Source organism: Solea solea, chromosome 8 (assembly GCF_958295425.1).
Source record: "Solea solea chromosome 8, fSolSol10.1, whole genome shotgun sequence".
NCBI lineage: Eukaryota > Metazoa > Chordata > Actinopteri > Pleuronectiformes > Soleidae > Solea > Solea solea.
In genome coordinates this window covers 26,837,334-26,857,006 of record NC_081141.1, presented here as the reverse complement: position 1 = coordinate 26,857,006, position 19,673 = coordinate 26,837,334, and the positions used below count along the sequence as shown (strand labels likewise).

At 40.2% G+C, this 19,673-nt stretch overlaps 1 protein-coding gene across 2 annotated transcripts in view; it reads right to left on the bottom strand.

The window, feature by feature from the left end:
- ppp3cca (protein phosphatase 3, catalytic subunit, gamma isozyme, a) overlaps positions 1-19,027 on the bottom strand; it is a 34,681-nt gene extending 15,654 nt beyond the window's left edge. Inside the window, exons 1-6 of one of the 2 annotated variants that reach the window (XM_058635357.1) lie at positions 18,278-19,027; positions 8,071-8,268; positions 7,759-7,883; positions 2,758-2,869; positions 370-515; positions 60-199 (exon numbers count right to left, since the gene is read on the bottom strand). In XM_058635357.1, coding sequence (XP_058491340.1) covers positions 60-199; positions 370-515; positions 2,758-2,869; positions 7,759-7,883; positions 8,071-8,268; positions 18,278-18,347 — 791 coding nt within the window. In that variant the 5' untranslated portion in view covers positions 18,348-19,027. The remainder of the gene's footprint in view (positions 1-59; positions 200-369; positions 516-2,757; positions 2,870-7,758; positions 7,884-8,070; positions 8,269-18,277) is intronic. The other variant, XM_058635358.1, reaches the window with a different exon arrangement.
- Between the last annotated feature and the right edge of the window lie 646 nt (positions 19,028-19,673).

Sequence of the window (19,673 nt, the reverse complement as noted above, 5' to 3'; positions counted from 1 at the left end):
GAAGCTGCAGCAGGTGTGATGGAAGCAGCAGCAGCAGCTGCAGTGTTGTGTTTCAGTACCTGAAAAAGTAAGAGCAGCCTCTGACGGAGTTATGGTTGAAGTGTTCGGTCGTCTTTTCACTGCCATAGTCTTCACCAGGATCAGCCCAGATCAAGTCACACATTGGCCCAAAAGCTGGAGGCTCTTTAAATCTGTCTAACTGTTAAACACAGAAAACAAAACAAAAGTTACATAAACAAAAAATCTATGGCAAATCAGTGAGGTAAGGGAGGGCTGGTTATGGAGAGCTTTATGGGTCAGGAGAAGGATTTTGGAGGACAAGGGTGATGTGGTCTGTATGAAGAATTAACAGATTTTAAATCCACTTACTTTCCTTATGTCGTCTAAGCAGTTGATTTCTGGTGAGAGTCCGCCGTGTACGCACAGGAACTGTTGATTGAGCAGGGCGGCAAGGGGCAGACAGTCGAAGGCATCCATACAAGCGTCATACACCCGTTCAGAGTATTTAATTTTACCTGCAGCAAACAAAATAAGCCATTATTCTCCCATTAACCTCATTCTGACAAAAGCAAATGCACCACTGGCTCCTGTATCAACAGAATGACTTATGACTTATGTTTCCAGACAGTTAATGGTGTGACCTGCAACAACAATGCAAGTCAGACTAAGCCAGAAGGACGTTGACTCCTTAATTATGCTTTTATACTTGACGCAGTGTCTCGTCATACATAAAATAGTGAGGATTCAAGCATATTCCAGTGCCTACAAGTAAAATTTGTAGGGCTGCAACTGTAAACTATTGTTTTTTTCATTTTCAGCTTCTTGAAGGTCAATATTTTCTGGTTATTTGTTTGTAAAATCATTCATTTTCAAGGTTTGGGCAACACCGATCGATCATTTTATGACCCAAACAATTAATCAATCAACAGAGAAAATTGCCAACAGATGATTATGCAAATAACTGCTTTTTTTTTTTTAGTCCTACATATCAAGCAAAATATGACATCTGTTATGTTATACAGATTAAATGAATATTCATAATGAATGAATAATATCCACAGCCACCATCATGATTGCTTACCGTTTTATGATTTGTGCAACTATTAGTAGAGAAACAACAAAGCCATGTGATGTGGTGACATTAACTGAAACTAAATCACAAGAAGAATCAAAATGGACGGCACCAGATTCACTGCATTCAGTAAATCAGCTTGTTCACGTTTCTCTTCTCCCACAGAAGGTGATTTTTGCTGCTGTATAATAAAACAGGCAGCAGACAGAGGTGACTCATCCTCATTTCAGCCAACGACGTCCACCAGTGGAGACGCCCTCACCGTACAAACTCACAGTCAAGAGCTTAAGACAGGCATATATTCAACACACTGGTATTTCTCTAAACTTAGAGGTTTTATCCGTACATGTAGTATGAATACATCAGCTGCATATTTCCTCATGATCAAATAATGTATTATGTTCTCAGTTAATCCATTGGTTTGGTTCATAAAATTGTAAATGGTGTTAAGATATTCAGTTTACTGTCATGCAGGAGCAAATACATAAATTAAAGAAAAAATAAGTTAAATTTTTGCATTTAATATCTAAAAACAAACAGAGTAATGTTACATATATTTTTGGTAACGTATTTATATTTGCCAGCCTGTTTCAAACGCTCTTTAAATCCATATTTATATTGAAGGTAATTGACTGTTTCATTAATTTTTGTCACCTTTTAATGATGCCATCATTACACATTACAAATCTGCTGCTATGTTTTATGTAGGCTTGCCTTCAAACCCCTCAAGATCCTCCAATGTTCTCCAGAATGCATTCAATACTGGCCCTGCGAATCTGACAGTTACTGAACTGAAATACGGCTGAACGGGTTGTGATTCGGCTCACTCTTCCAGTGACGACACTCTCTGACCAATCAGTGGCCAGCAGTCTGTCGACGTCACATTTTAGTATCGGCTCAGGTTGCTCAGAACCTTGTCAGAGCAGGTACTAAATGAGTAGAGCCGAGCCGTGCTAGAACTATGTAGTGGAAAAGCTCCATTAGTCGTTGAAGTCTGTTGCTAACAGATCAAATGATTAAATGCATAAGTCCTACATTTGAGCAGCTGTCATGATAATCTTTGCTTGTCTGCCAAAATGTGTGTGTTTGGTGTTTGTGAGTTTGCATACTAATTCCTCCACACCTGCTTACATACACACACACACACACACACACACACACACACACACACACACACACACAGGCACACAGGCACAATTCACACATTCACAGAGAGAGAAATCAGAATGTGTTACTGTTTCATCAGCACCATGTCAGACTGCTTCCTGCTCTGCAGCAGTTTATCATCTGCAACACGGAAAAAAGAAAAGTCTCCTCCTCTGTGGAGAAATGCGGTTGAAGTGCAAGGTCGCACACTGATAAACACATTCTACTTCTGAGAAAGTTGTTACTATCTATTACTTCTACTACTGTAATAGTCACTGATTCTCTTGCAAATCTCTCCCAAAAAAGTAGCTCTGGAATGAATAAATTCAATTCCCATCAAAAATATGTTTTAATGTGCTCTCACCTCGGAGGTGGATGATTAACCAACCTTAAGTGAGTTTCGGGGCAAGGCTGCCCTGTTGTACTCCGAGTACAGTGTGTGAAATATGAAACATGAGTGATACAGGCTGCTGTGGCAAGTGGCACTGTGAGCAGAGAACACATCAGACTCATACAGCTGAGAGACACGCTGCACTTACATTCCTGTTTGAAGGTGAAGTACTCTGTGAGGTGCCGGCACTCGTGGTTCCCACGCAAGAGGAAGAGTGTGTTGGGGTGGTTGATCTTGAGCGACCAGAGGTAGAGAACACACTGAGAGGACGAGAGAGGGAAAGAGAGAAAGAGGAGGGAAAAGAAAGGTACAAATTATTTCCAGGATTCAACCAGCAGCAGAAAGGATGATTGCCCACCAAATCAATATTTTGACCAACCCCAATCGCAATATATGATTGCGCAAATACACAAGCAATCGCAATATCGTATCTTGACTTAAATATTGTGATAATATCGTATCACGGTATCTCTGGCAATTAAATTATGATGTGTGGTACATCAGTCTTTTAGCATAGTTGTAATTGTCCATGGTGCATCCAGGAAAATTTAATAGGAGCTGTGTGGTGAAGGAAACAGCAGTAGCTGTGATTGTACATGCAGGCATGTAGTCAGGCAGCATACATTTTATAATATCAGACAATTAAGTTTCCAAGAAGCAAAAGTCATGATCTTGATGAAAATATGAGAATTTGAGCTAGCAGGAGCTTGAAGGTAGTAAACAAAAGTGGCCCGAAAATGGAGCCTTGTGGAACCCCAGCATGTGATTCTTGTTCACTCAGACTTGTAGTTACCAAATTTAACAAAATAGCCGAGATCTTTCAAGTAAGTTTTGAACCAATTTAGCACAGTTATCAATATGATACTGGGGCCACATGGCGGAGTAGAGGTTAGCACTGTTGCCTTACAGCAAAAAGACCCGGGTTTGTGACCCAGTACGACCAACGGACTTTTTGTATAGTTTGCATGTTCTCCAGTTTCCTACCACAGTCCAACAATTGACTGCACGTGTGAATGTGAGAGTGAGTGGTTGTTCGTCTCTTCATGTTTGCCCAGACTCGTGGTATGTCAGCTGGAATCCAGTGGCCGTGTGACCCTCACATGGAAGATAGACAATAGTGTTTTAAAGATCATCATGCTATTAATTATAGCAATATTTAAAAGCACCAATGTTTTCTCACACCCCTATGGAAAGAGGGACCAATGTAAAAGGTACAAAATCGTAACCACGGAAACCTTGACACTGAGCTCCATCATGGTGTTGCTGTCTTCGTCATCCGACTTGTTTGGTTTCTGGCATCTTTTTGACATCACAAATCACCACAGGGCAGAACAACCCCAGGTGAAGGGAATGGTGTTAATCGTCTTTTTTTTTTTTTTTAAATCCCAGGTATACTCGCTAATTTCAGCGTGACAGAGGCTTAATAATGAACTGTGAAGTGTGTGTAAATGTGTGGAGGGGGCTGTCGGTGTGAGTGGGTCTCTCATGTGTGGAGGTGGAGAGAGGGACATGGTTTGGAGTGGCTGGAATCTGACACGAGTTTAATGAGAGCCCTCTGTTCAAGCTTGAAGTGTGGGAGGCAGACAAAGAGGAGAGGTACAAGGCTTTGTGTGACAGACATGAACTTCACATCAAACCCAGACACACACACACATATATATGCAGACAGATGAACACACACACACAGTTGAGTGTGTGCCTGATGTGTTGTAAAGGGAGTCGGCAGATGACCCGAAGGGTTAATCCATAGACATTCTTAGATCAAAGATTCATTTATTATTAGGTAGATAAAGAAGAGCTCATGGAATTAAATGAATTGCTCACATATGCTGAATTTAGACTTTGGCAATTTAGCAAATTGCTTCAAGAGGCTGCAGGGAGTCTTGCTCACCATGATATCCATTTTACTCTATCTGTCTTTATGAGTAAGTGAAGTGAGCTCAGTGGGCCTCGAAGAAAAATGAAGGGGAATTTTCAGCCCTGCTGTTAAAAGGCAAATAACTAAGAATCTGACGCTTTTAGGCTACTTTTGTTTTATTTTGTGGTGACCTACCTGTGAATTTCTCTGTGAGATGAATAAAGTATCTATCTATCCATCTTGCATCGGAAACGCAGACTTGCAGTTGAATTTATCATTACATTACATGTCATTTGATAGACGCTTTTATCCAAAGCGACTTACAATAAGTGCATTTCAACATTTGGGTACAAACAAGAGCTAGAAGTAAGTAAGGGCTTCAAGTAAGCCAACTATAAAGTGCTAGTCATAAGTGCGTGTACAAGTACAGTAAGTGCTTCCCTTTCGAAAGTCGTCGGCGGAAGATGTGGAGGCTTTTGGCTGTCCGGATGACGATGGGGAGCTCGTTCCACCATTTGGGAGCTAGGACAGCGAACAGTCTTGAGTTTGGTGAATGCCTCTGGGATCCTCTCAGTGAGGGGGCAGCATGCAGAGCGGAGTGGGCGGGCTGGGGTGTACGTTTTGATCATGTCCTGGATGTAGGCTGGACCAGATCCATTTGTAGCATGGAACGCAAGCACACCAAGCGCACCAGCTCCAAAAACATAACCTACTGTGAAGCATGAGCACCGTCTAATAACTATTTCATTAATAATTAAATGGCAAATTGTTTTAACTTGATAAATCTTTTATTATCTAAGATTTTAGAGAACACTGAAAAATGTCCCACTTTCCTGAACACCAAACCCTACACATACATGCTTTTTACTAGTTTTAAAAATACGTGCATGTAAGATTGAACCACCTTTTTGGCAATATATCAGAAGTAACTGAACTGCAGAGATCATTTAGTGTCTTTTGTAGTGAAATAATATTTTGCACACTCATGTCATTGCAGATGTAGATATGCATTTTCCTTATTGCGCATAATAAATAGACGTTATTATAGCAAACATGTCTGATAATACCTTTGAAAGCCAATATCGGCTGAAAATGATATTGTGCCGATAATATCATGCATCCCCATTTGAAATACTTGAACACAACAGTTGATGAATTATCAAGTTAACACTTTTGTTAATCATCCATGATTCCGACAATCCATCAATAGGTTTGTGTTTGTTTTTTTAAAGAAAATCAAACATATCTGTCGCATTTCAACCGATATCTCTTGCATTTCTTATCCAAACAACGTCAAAGTCGGCACTGCACACACTGGTGCCCCGAGAAAGTCAACTGCCAAGTTTGAAGCCTGTCAAACAAACTGTTGGACAGCTACAAAGCCAGACATACGTTCTTTGCATTTATAGGTAGATGTTTAACATATTTAATAATCAGTTGAGGAATTATTGTTATTTAAACAATGAAAACAGCTGCTTCTAAGATGCAAAACATCTGCTGGCATCAGTTGCTCTTATAAAAACCGACTAAACAGACTCATCCCTCGAGGTTTCCTTATGCTTTTAAATTTCCATTTGAATAGTTGCCCGACTGCTGATCATGTAAAATATAGTTTGTGTTCCATATCTTCAAATTGGCTGATGCGGCTGCTACACGTAACTTTTGACAGCAGTGACAGCAGGATGTTCACTCGACGCTCTCCTCTGTGATCACACCCATGCTTCGAGTGCGGTGGGCGCTGCCGAGGCACTGGAGTGACACTGATGAGAACAGTGGCTCACACAGAGTGAAGTGTTTTTCAAGTGAAGAAGAGGTGATACACCTCTGCTGGGGTTGGCAGTGTTTAGAGAGTCATTGCTCTATTGAGGTGCATGGGGGGGTTGGGGGGCTGAGTGCAGAGCCAATTTTCAAGGTCTTCTGTGGAGACTAACCTTAAATAGGCATCAGACTATGATTCCCTATGCTGTTTCAGTCTTTTCCTTTCATCGGTGACATTTCACCCACCTCAATGTACTAGCCAGTGTTCATCAAAAGAGCTCACAGGGAGCTCAAAATGTTAGCTTACTGCTCGTTGGCTCTTAAAAACAGCTGGCACAACACTCTTACTCTACAAATATTACAACATACTGTATGTACTACACTTGAGGGGTAAAATTGAAAATGTAGCAAAGTCCCATTTTTCTCTGTTGTACAAAAATGTGACACAGTAGCATGAGAAATATTGTTATTCTGAATTCTTTCAGCCACAATAATCACTCAGTGAAAATCTGATATTGTGACAGCCTTAATGCCAGCAAAGGAAGACAGCAGAGGAGATGAGTTTACAGCAGTTCTGTTTCCTAGGGACAGGTTGTTTACCACTTTACCCATGAAACAGTCCCACCCTCTGACCAGCGGTCTCTGTTGCATTCAACTTTCTTATTTTTAAGTCTTCCTAGCAGTATGTGAACTCTGCCCAGTGGAGTCATTTTCTGAGAGCAAAATATATTTACTCAAGGAGCAGTAAGATGACTAAGCTACTAAGATTTAGTAAACCTTTCAGACATTAGTCACCATGTTGACCATCACACTCCACCCTCCAGTTTGGCTTCATTACGTAATCTCTGCAACTAGCTGTGCTACACTAAGACACAGAGGTTAATAAGGGCATTTATGGCAAAAACAAAAATGATATGCAAATAATTCAAGACATTTATCAAATATTTGAATATTGTAAACTCCAGAGCTTGAGAGCCAGTGAAAGTTGAGTGTGTTGAGCTAACAGGAGCAGCTTCAAGACACATTTAAGAAACCTTGTAAATTTCATCACTCCTCAAACACACAAAAAGTCCACAAACTAAATACTTGCTGCTGCTGCTGCCGCCACTTTGTGATAATCACCATAAATGACCACAAATGAAGTCGTCACTTGAGTATAAAGATTTCTTTTTATAAATGCAATCATTGATAAATGTTAATTTTTCTTATTATCTTACGAATAGTCACAGGGACAGATTGACTTTTTTAATCAGGCAAATGATCAAATACTCAATGCCCATCCCTAATACAGAGGTAAATAGACAATTCATGAGGCCAAAACCTTACAGTCTGGAAGTGGCTGCAGATTTACAACCAAGTTTTAATAAAAAATTTGTTTAACCCATTGGCAGATTTGTTTTCTTACATTAAAACATGAACATGTGGCCTGTTTCTAGTAGGGCTGTACTAATGTAATTAGCGTTGCTTTTTTCATACAATTTGAAAATAAAAATGTACTTAATAAATACAGGAAGGAATAAAATAAGACCATACCTCAATACTGAAGTATCCTCGATCTACGTAGTCACCGAGGAAGAGATAGCGTGTGTTGCTGGGTGACCCACCGACTTCAAACAACTTCATAAGGTCAAAGAATTGTCCGTGGACGTCACCACATACTGCCAAAAGACAAAAACACAAATGAATACATTTCTCATTAAAAGCCAGATTTTTAATACTATATTGTGACATCTGCAGGGTCTTTTTTTGTTATGGTACATACAAAACCACATCTGGACAAACAGCAATACCTAAATTTATAAATGTACAACCTTCTGGACGTCCAGCAGGCATCTACCAGCGTACCTGTTATTGGCGCTTCCACTTCCAACATGCACTTCTCCTGGCGCAGGATGTTGGCCCCGTCATTGATGATTTTCAGAGCCGCATCTTCCTCAACCCTGCCCTCCTTGACTAGGTGGTTGCGGAGCAGCTCTGCGTTGGGCTTGCCGTTTTCATACAGCTCTTTCGTAGTCAGCTTATGTTGTGGCGGGTATGGCACAGCTGGGGTCGAAAAGAAAGCAACATCATATGTCACGATAAATGGGTTACAGGAGGGAGAGGGTTTTTTTGGGGTTTTTTTTTAAACTCTGAGACCCGGCCGCCTGGGAATGGAAGTTTAAATCTGTGTGACTTCCTGTGGGTGTTATCATCCCCAATCTTCATCAACAACATCCCCCCAAGAATCATATTTTTTCTCTAGTGTCAAAAGTAATTCAGAAATAGCCCATCTGTAAATCTAAGGCTATTCTGCAAAAGCTAATTTTGGAAACTTAAAAGCAGTCCTTTCCCAGAAACTGGGTCGGGCTCAACAGGTGTGTTGAAGGAGATTATTTTGTGTAACAAAGCAAAATCAAAAGAAACACAGACTGTTTTTAAAGGGTGCTAATTTGCCAGTATGTAATCAAATAAAGGAAAACACGACACTCAATTACTCAAAACAGCCGATTCTCTAGTAGAACTTATTTGTGTGTTTGTGTATATGTAGAGTGCATTATTTTGCACTATTCTTTCATCCACACTCATTATTGTATATTTGTACATTTTGCTTAAGATTTACTTTTTTCCCTTATTTCTTACTTTTTTTCTTAAATACTACTACTTTTTTGTTCACCACGCAAAGAATTCCTTGTATGTACTTGGCGAATAAAGCTGATTATATACATTATGTACATTTAAAGCCCCAAAGACACTAAAATATGGAACTGTAATCCCAAACAGAATCAGATGACATACAACACAAAAATGCATTAATATTGACTTTTTCATGATCTACTGCCAAAAACAACATGGTTCATTGTGTCAACCGCAGTCCAACATGGAAATTATCCAAATAATTATGTTATCACTGAGATATGAGTGGACATTAGAAAAAAAAAAAAGTGATATCAGAAAGGGAAAACTGAGAATAAGAACCGACTCGACTCCCAGACTACGTTAACTTAAGTCGTAACCAGGAGGTGATGATATTTGCATCGACTGAGCTATTAAAGAGGGACACACACACCTGTGTAAAAATGCATAAGACAGGCGATAAAAGGAGCCCCACACCTCACTTGACCCTCCCTCCCTCACTCACTCAGTAATCTGCTCCACACCACCTACACAATCCTTTTACCATCATCACAAAAGGTCAGTGCTTTTGAGGCTGAGACCTGAAAGCTTCATGAGCGCTGTCAAGTGTGTGACAAGTGAAACTGCAAAAATGTCTAATCGAGCATTCAGAGGGAGAACTGAGGAGCCGTAAAGAACCGAAGAGCAGTTAAGAGTTGAGGGGCTTAATATGAAACAAAGGTGAAATACAACATTAGCACTCATGAACACAGAAGCATTATCTGAATGATAATAAAGGCCTTGGTGATTTTGTATAACATTCAATATTAGGCTAATTAATATGGCTCGTACATAATATATCAATGTCTCTGAATTAGAAATGATGAAATTGACTATAAATAGGGTCAAATTCTGCTATAACTCAAATAATTAGGTGTAAAAGTATTATTATGTGACTTGTTTTAATGTAACCTTGTTAATTCTATGTATTTTTTAATATCATATCTAATGTATAATATTGTGTGTATTTCACAAATGTATTCAATGTAATACAAATCATTATTATCAATGCAACAGCCGATAAAAACAGATACGTAATTGCAAGTACTTTATCACGATTAATCGATGGAACAATATATGATATCATCGGTTATCGGGATTAAAAGAATTTACAATAAGTCAACCAAGGTGAATTGTCGGTTATCGTGTTAATCGTGAATGAAGGAAAACATCAATATTTCATGTGAGTGACATTGAAAATCCTGTACAACTCATTCATTCATCATCTATGACCGAATTCATTCATTCATCTATGATCTAATTCAATTATTTTATTTATTAATATTAAGTATCTCCCACGACAGACTGACTGCCAAATAATGAGCCATTCTACACATCACCATCAACAGAACGACGATGAGCTATTCAATATATTCACAACGAGACTGTCAAATAATGAGCTAATCTATATTTACACCAATTAACTGACTGCCAAATAATGTGCTATTCTATATTCACAAGATACTGGCTGCTAAATAATGAGCTATTCATCACATTCACCAAGAGTCTGACTGTCAAAAAATGTATTGTCATTGTATTCCCACAGGTCCTTGAAATCCTTGAAAGTTTGTAAATTTGAAAAAACATTCAAGGCCCTTGAAAGTTTTTGAAAATTGCTCATAAAAAGCTTAATTTAAAAAAGGCTTGAGTTTAACACTGTATCCATGCACCACTCTGCAGATCAGTGCTGTCACAGCAGCTTCATTAGCTGCAAATATTTGTCGACTAAGCTGTGCACATTCAAAACAATAGTAGAGTGTGATCCAAGCCCCGACACTTCCAGGGAGGGACTGTGAGGTAAGAGGGATTACGGCCCGAGATGCCTGATAACAGGCCAGAGTTATGACACGTGCATTATGACACCAAATAAATATGGTGTAAGGTTAGACTAGAGACAGACAAAAGTGAAAATAACTCATATTTTTTGGTAAAAAAAAACCATGCCAAATCAAACACTTGTACTCATGGTTTTTGTTATCATTCAAATATATTCACAGATGAGTGAACAGGACATACTGTATGATAAAATACTGACAGTAAATCAGCTTGGGTGGATGAGCCGCACTTGTGTGATAATAAGCGGTGAACAAGAAAAACGGGAGCGAAGGAGGCATTCTGAGAATGTTTTCACACCCACACGGAGCAAATCAAAGTGCAGTATAAAGAGAGAGAGAGAGAGAGAGAGAGAGAGAGAGAGAGAGAGAGAGAGAGAGAGAGAGAGAGAGAGAAAAAGCGTTAATGAGTTTTTTTAGTGTGGGTGGCTTTGCTAATCAGAGATGCAGTGTCTGAGCGCAGAGAGGCGGCCTAATGCGTTTCTCACTCAGGATTGTGTACAAGTCTGGACACGAGGAATACATTAAGAGTTCAGATGCATCGTGTCTTCGGATTATTTTATGCACAGTTTTTCTTTCTTTTCTTTTTTCCCCCCATTGCCGCTGCAATAATAAAGCAGACACTGTGTGAAAAACGGCACTGCAGGTGTTTGACTTGATGTAGCAGATGAAGGTAATTGAGTTTAGGTAGACCACAGCTTCCCAAACTGTTAACATGGGGACACATTTTTTTAAAAAAATGTCAAATTATCATCTGTTAACAGAATAATTTCCAAGAGACGTTACGTAAATTCATGTTCTTGTTATTTAACCCTCTTATGAGCATCATGATAATCAGCCCACCTGGATTTATTTTGATTTTATGGCTGTAGAATTGTCAAAAAATGTCCAATGAGTGAGTGCCTCTGCCCATTCCTTTGAAGATAACTTTCAATTTCCATAGCTGACAGTTATTCAACCATTAAGGGATTCCGGTTGACATGAGAATCTTGTCCATGATTTGACGGTCATTCTGCAGAAGTCCTGAGGGCTACCCTAATGACAAGTATATGGGCGCAAAGTTCTATTCCTCTACTTTCTGGTATCCATCCATCTGTCTTCTACCATTTTATCCTCCACTTCAGGGGTGTGGGGAGGGGGCTGTGCCAATCTCAGCTGACATAGAGCAAAAGGCAGGGTCACACTCTGGAAATCTAGCCAGTCCATAGGTTTTAGAATTTTCTAGACATCACAAATGGTATAGGAGTTACGGTAATGAGAAGTACTCATGCCAAATACTGTCTGCGACAACAGGATGGTAACAGAAGCCTAAACACATAAATCTTAACAAATAGGTTGGGCAAATTTGTTTGGGGACCCAAAAAAATGTATTTCCCGCAACCCAGTCTTTGGGAATCACTGGTCTGGACCACAATAGAAAAACCTTCACTAGCCCGTTGCTGAGAACAAGCTGTCATGCGTTTGACCAGTGTGGTATAAATAAACAGTAAGTGCTGCCAGGCCTATGAGGCGCGGCCACGAAGCGAGCGCTGAGGTGAGGTACGAGCCTTAAGAACAGATTAGGTAAAGCCTCAATTAGCAGCGGCTTCCAGATTCATGGGCTGTTTACCGAAAGGCCGTGACACATTTATGGAAGAGTTCAGACTCCATGAAAACATGATGACACACAAAGAGGAACGAGAGAAGCGCTGCAACAACCCTCAACAAAGGGGTATATACAAGAGGGGTGATCCGTGTATGATACTCAGAATTAGTATTAGTGCCTGAATTTACCAAAGTCATCCTATCAGCAGTTTATCCACACAGAACCAGTGTTTTGGGAGCCATAAAATGCTATTTTTGGAAGTCCCAAATGAAAAATTATAAAAGCACCCTTGCATTTTTTTCCCACAAACACGGCATTGTTTTAAGAAATGTCTTCATGCACAAAAAAACCAAACAAGTCTCAACACTGCCGATATATACCAGGCCTGTATGTGGCGCTGCAAAACTACCACTGAAATACACCAAAAATGAACTTGTGCAATGTGTACACACTCTAAATACAAGATAAAGAAGATTATGAAGATGATGATGGTGACAAGTGATTGGAAGAGGTAGAGTTATACAGGACATCATTACTTTCCTAAAATAAGCTACAACTTAGGTTCCACCATAGGTTTTCCTTCATCAGTGGTCAGCAAGTAGTAAATGTGAACTAGGACCAAAGCTTCATATCTTCATCAGGCAAAATCAGATTAATTTCTCCTAAGAGGTTTGAACTTGAATTTTCCACAGACTGTTAAAACTGCTTTTAAGATACTTTTTTCATTATAAAAGGCACTGAATTCTGCATGACTGTCGTTAAATCATTTTAAAAAAACACACAGGCTGGATAATAATTCTGGCGCGCCAGTTTTGGCCCAGAGGTTCCCAGTTGCTGACCACTGACCTACATGCTTGGAAGGGAAGGGGTGGGTCAAAATATCTATTTGGGGATATATAGTCGTCCTTCCTCATGAAATACTATAATCGATACACCAGGGCAAATATAAATATTTAAATTCATAAATGAAGGCACTCTAAATTAAAGCTGCTCAAATGAATGAGGGGAAACTTGGGTGGAAGTTACCTGGCTGAAGAAGAGGGAGTTTGCAGCGGGTAATGGTGGTGAAAGCTACATTAAGAGATGCTCCATCCACGTTCAATACATCACCTTTAGACACTTTGTTCTCTATTTTGTGAAAACAGAGAAATCCTTCACTTTTAACTTTTCACAGATGTTTTTGTTTTTTTCAGTTAAACAGATATCATGATGTATCGCAATATGATTGTCTTGCAATATATTGATTATCACAGAATTGTTGTATCATGATAGTATTGGTATCATGGACCATGTATCATATCGTGATGTAACCCGTGATTCCCACCCCTAGAGGGTGCGACATACAACTTCACCAACAGACATCGCTAAAACCTACTCAATTTAATTATCCTTGCTGGACAATAATACCAAAAACACTGAACTCTCCATCCTCCTCAAAAGGAAAACATCCACCACCGACGCCACCTGTTCGCCTGTATAATCAAAGTCTGTTCAAACAGAGATAGAAATGAATTTCTGGCTGCCAATCAACAGCATCACTCAATCCAAACACACTCCACTGTGGGCTGTAAGAAAACAAAGGTGCAGACAAAGTGAAGTCAACCATTCAGGTACTTTTTTTCTCCCTCCCCAACACATAATCCAGCGGCGAAAAAAAAAAGTTGTTGTATAAATGATAAGCTGCCACAACCCTGACACTGGCTTCTTGTTATCATTAATATTATTATTATTATTATTATTATTATTATTAGACACTGCCTGGCCTCATTAGCATTAATGTTTGATGAACTCTTCAAAACCACAGACACAGTGGGCCACTGCTGCATTGCATCAACACCCTCGCCGTCTGGCATGACAACAAACGACTCAAGGAAACAAAGACACTACTATCTGCCATCCTGCCCAACCAGGATAATGTTTTGGACAGTGATACGAGCCAGCGTCTAGAATATGTTCACTATTGTTTCAAAATCCACACAATAGGGGCAGGATTGAATTACAAAAGATGCGGCTGGGGAGAGATGAATGGATCAGACTGTGGCCGGATGAATCGTAAAGTCCACTTCAGATTGCTCTTATTATCAGTGAATGCATTAAAACCTTGCAAGCCAAATAGCCAGGCCTTGGGTTTTTATCACAATCTCTGCTCATAAATTGAGTGATGTGGTAGCACTGGCATACATTCTCCTCCAGTGGGAGGAGATAATAGCAATAATGCAGCTGAATTCATATTGAAAATGAAAATCATCATGTCTATCATGGCAAGGCCAAGTTTTGTCTTCATGAGATGATGCAGGTGACATCGTACCTTCAAAAGTGTGCAAAGGCAGACACATCCAAGTTACATCAACTTTGTGTTTTTGTATTTGCACACTAGTTGTTTGTACCCAAATGTTGAAATGCACATATTGTAAGTCGCTTTGGATAAAAGCATCTGCTAAATGACATGTAATGTAATGTAATGTAATCCAGCGTGAATATTCCAAAGGTCAGAATTATTTTTGAGATCTATGTTGGATTGAAAAGTTGTGTCTTCAACAAAAGGGCCCACCTCCTTTTGCACGTCATATTCTTCTTGCCTTGCACCTTCAGAAGAACCGGGTGATAAGTGTACATTTTTCTCTCGTCAAAACTAGTTTCTCCCAAAAAAAAACTCTTAATTACCAACGGTGCAACGTTTTGTGTTTAGTTTCAGGTCTGACAAAAGACTTGGGCCCGGAACATCACCTTGTTGGTGGGAAGAACCAGAACTAGAACCATTTCTAGTGAAATCTAACCCTAGCAAACCGGGAAGAGCGCAGCCTGAAGATGAGAGCAGTCTGTGATTAACTCGCCAGTATCTGAAGTACACTGTGTTGAAGAATCACCATAATGTTCTTAAAATCATTTGATGTTATTTGCCAATACTGAAATTAAATGTTTTGTCTGAAGTTATGCATTTCAGACTTAAAGGAAATGATAAATACATTTATTTCCATTACTTGTTGTTGGCATTTCATTTAATTACAATTTATTATTATTAATAATAATAATAATAATAATAATAATAATAATAATAATAATAATTTTACAATTTTCACCCCACAGAGCGTGGGGTGAAAACTTCATCACATGACCAAAAGATTGAGGTTCCAGGTTGACAGCAACACTCAGCAGTGAAAGAGCTTAACTATTGACTTACAAAAGCCGAGCAAAGCATTAGTCTTAGGTTGTCTACCTGCTAAGTCCTCTTACAAACATCACTGCTGCTACATGACTGCACACACCAAGGTTCACCCACTTAGGGTCCCATCTTTGTTTGGATAAAATCTTTTGAATTCATGGTTCAGGATCTGGACCTAAAGCGGCGTTGTCTGAATTTCTCCGGTCTTCTTCTACATCCTTATTCTCCCTCCACCATGTGGCTTGTCCATGTTGGGAACATCACTGGGGAGATTCTTTCCACAATTAACTCACCCTCTCCCTACTGGCTCACACTTCAGCATTCCTGTGTCCTGGCAGGACACTCTCCCAGTGCCCTTGCGGACAGACAAGGATGTGGGCTGCGTTGGCATTAAGTAATAGTGGAGGTGGCGGAGGTGGGGTTGGGGCTCTCTCACTTGGGAGAGCGGCCTCAGACTTGGACCCACATGTCCCATCTTGTTTCAGCAGACACAACAAATGGTGGATTGCGTGTCCATTGAACCACAACCTCAGCGTGAAGGAATCCATCTTGTCAAGCTCTGCTGGTAACCTGAGCAGACGTTGTGTATTCCTGTGAGCGAGCAACTGCCTCACGACTTCACATTTCATCCAACCTAAATGTCAAGGAGACTGAGCACCGATATAGGAACGTCTTCTTGCCTTTTGTGGTGACGCTTTACATATTATAGCGGTGGATGAGGACGGGGAGACTTCTGTGAAATTCAGTCAGCAAATAGTCAAAGCCGCAAGTAACCGAGCATCCACTGGTAAAGAGGGAGGTTCCTCTGGAACTGACTAGGGATGGGGGTGATACGGTTGGACGATGTCCACTGGACCGGCAACGTGAGGTTTGTACAGAAAAAATGGTCAGGCACACATTTGTTAGATATAGGAGGTGGTGCAGAGCTGATTTAGCACCAGTACAAAGGTGCTAATCATGTTCTGCCCTTGTATCTTCAGTAATTGGCTGAAGGCAACTGGGCTTGCTTGAGTTAAATTTACCCAAATTTTAACAGCTTCAGAGTCATCGTTAAATGTCTTGTTGCAGGGAGATTGCTGTCTCCACTTCCCCCTACTGTCCGCTAGTGGAAAACCAGCAAGTTCAGAACTGCCAACCTGGAGTCCTCAGAATCAGGAGGTGTCGCAACAAACATGAATTGCTTCACAGCACAACACACACAAGCGTCAAGTTTTCACGACAGTGAGGATAAAGAGGTAGACAACGGATGGATAAATGTTTACAGTAGTGTGAAATGTGGAAAAATATGTACTCTGAAACTGTAGGGGGAACTCCGTAGAGAAAAAGCCTCCTGGATGAGAGGTGAAACGTCGTCAGCTAAAATCAAGCAAGTCCAGTTGCCGACAGCTAACTCCTGAAGATGACTATGACCTGCCTGACTGAGAACCTTCACCGACACTCTGTTCGAAAACGTTTTAAGTAGCTGGTAAAAAATATGTAATCTTTTGTTTACTTTTATCTTTTACTTTACTGCACAGTGCCCTAGAAACTACTGCTGAGAACAATGGACAGGAGAACAAATTGGAAGGCCACCTTGAGGGGTTGTATTGATTGAAAAGGATTGATGGGATGCTCTGCACTAATGTGATGTATGTTATGCTTCCCTCACTTCGTTTTACAGCAACACAATGTTGGAGTCCAACCTTCAAATAATGTCTCCAAGATTATTTTGAAGACAAATCAACTTAAAACTCAATCCTGGTGCTGGGTCTATGTTTTCCTGCTCCAACACATGTCTGATTCAAATGGTCAGGTCATCAGCAAGCACTGCAGCGGCCCAATAACTGCCCATTTATTTGAATCCGGTGTAGTGGAGCAAGGAAACCTTTAAAACATGCAGAGCAGTTGGTCCACAGGACCAGGATTAAGAAACAGTTTGCAAATACTCACCAGAAAACAACCATGTTTCACAGTTGCTGCCAGTTTCATTGCTCCATTCTACGATTACGTACATATTTTAACATATATAATGTCTGTTATTGTCATATTATCATCTTCTCTTTATGTGATGCTGCTCTAGAGTAGACACACTTTCACTGTCAATCTGCCCTTGTTGCTGACATGTGAAAATCACGTGATACTTGGAACTAGGAGTGAATTCACTGCTTCAGTTGAGAAGTCATCTTAACAAACGTATCTTTTTAAATCATGTGAAATATCATCATAAATAATGTTATTTCTTGATATCTTTTTTCCACCTAACTGGCCCCCTAATGACCAAACTAGACACTCAGTGGCCCTCAGGTCATTTGAGTTTGAGACCCTGAGTGACAGACACGATGGGCGTAAACAAAGCATTACAGCGTCATGCGCACAGATTGGCCTGGCATATGAACTAAAGCGTTTAAAGACGTTTTGTGGCGTTAGGTGTGGATTAAGACATTTACTGAAATGATGACAAGTTTGCGGGAATTGAAAAGATAATTTACGTTACGTTTTCGTGTGTAGCCCTGCCCACTTACAGTTACGCCCCTGTCTTTGACTCTCTCCATTGATTTGAACTGTGTACTGTAATTGTAATAACCGTTTTATCCGCTGCAGTTCGCAGTTAAACACATTTATTACCCCCCCTTAATTAATATGACTTTATCAAAGTAGTAGTACTTACATTTGGTGGAATGAGGACAATGTTAGTACGCTGTCTACCTCTACTTCTATCAAACGTCTGCTAGAGATGAAATTGCGACTGGAAACGCTACAGGTGGTGGCGTTTTTCCCCCACACTCTAGTGTGAAAACTGCACTGATATATGCATACACTGTATATATAAAGAACACTCACCTTTTATCAGCCGCTCTGTTGTGGACTGCTTCTCCTGCTTCTCCTGCTTGTCTTTGTCCTTTCCGGACATCTTCGCGTCCACCGGAGACTATCAAATCTTACGAGGTTCACAAGTCTTGGACAGTTCTGTCTTGCCAGCTAGCCCGAGGACAAGCTAGCGCCTCCGTCTTGGCTCTGTTGTCGTTGCTTCACAGAGGCACCAGGCTTATTCCAACACACACACACACACACAGAGACACACACACGCGCGCGCGCTGGCTCAGTGGCTCGAGCTCTTGATGAGGAGCTAATTAAGTCGCTAGCTCGAAACAACACTCATGCTAGCGAGTAAATAAAACACAAACAAAGTTGTATTCTTGATTCTGCTATAAAAATAAAATAAAATATGATAAATAAATAAAGTTTGCCGAGTTATTACGCCTTGCTAAGTGCAGCTAAAAATACCTGGACGTAGAGGGAGAGGCTGTTGTCAGCAGCTAATCCGATTTAGTTGCTCTTTTTCGGGCTAGTTAGCCGGCTAACATCTTCATGTTAAGTCAAAGAGAGCAGAGGAAGAGTGGCGTTTCATCTTCTGTGCACGGGCCACGGATTGGACATCAAAAATGAAAGAAAGCAGTGATTAAAAAAAAATATTTTTGTCTCTCTCTCTGTTCAGTGAGTTTAAAAAGAGCCAGAGTTTCTCCCAGAGATGCACAGCGCGATTTGACAGCGTCTCCTCCTTCGCCCGGATTACAGTCTAATCTGACAGTGAGTGAGGAGCAGCTGTGGATTTCCTCCTACAACATGGTGGTGGTGGTGGTGGAGCCGATGTGACGTGACTATGGAAACGTAACACGTGGGTCAGAGGGGTGTTCACGGGCAGACACAGCTGTCGTCACGGTGGGCAGGCGCCCTCTAGCGGTGGAGGCAGCGTATTACGCGGCTTTTTAATGGAGCTTGACCGATACGGGGATTTCTGTGGCCAATAAACTGATATTATTACCCTTTCCCCCCCCTCTGAATACTACTACTAAAAATAATTAAAAAAAAATTTACTTTTGAAAGCACAAGTTTAAAATATCTAAATCAATAGGGGTTACTGTTTACTCAATGACAAAGCTATATATACAGACACATTATATCAATTGTTAATTCCATATCTGACATAGTGTGTAGAATTCTAGGGAAATGTGTGCAAAACACATACACACAGACACACAATTGTTGTATTTTAGAAGAAAGCCATACAAAAAAGTAATTTGACAGACAAAAAAAGGATATTCAGGGAAAAAGTTGTGAAATCAGAGCAACTGTCCAAAAAAATATGAGTGAAAATGGGATTATCAAACCCTTGAGTGTCTGGGTGGGTGTTTTATGGTTTTAAACTTAATAAAGTCTTAAATTGATTCTTTAAAGA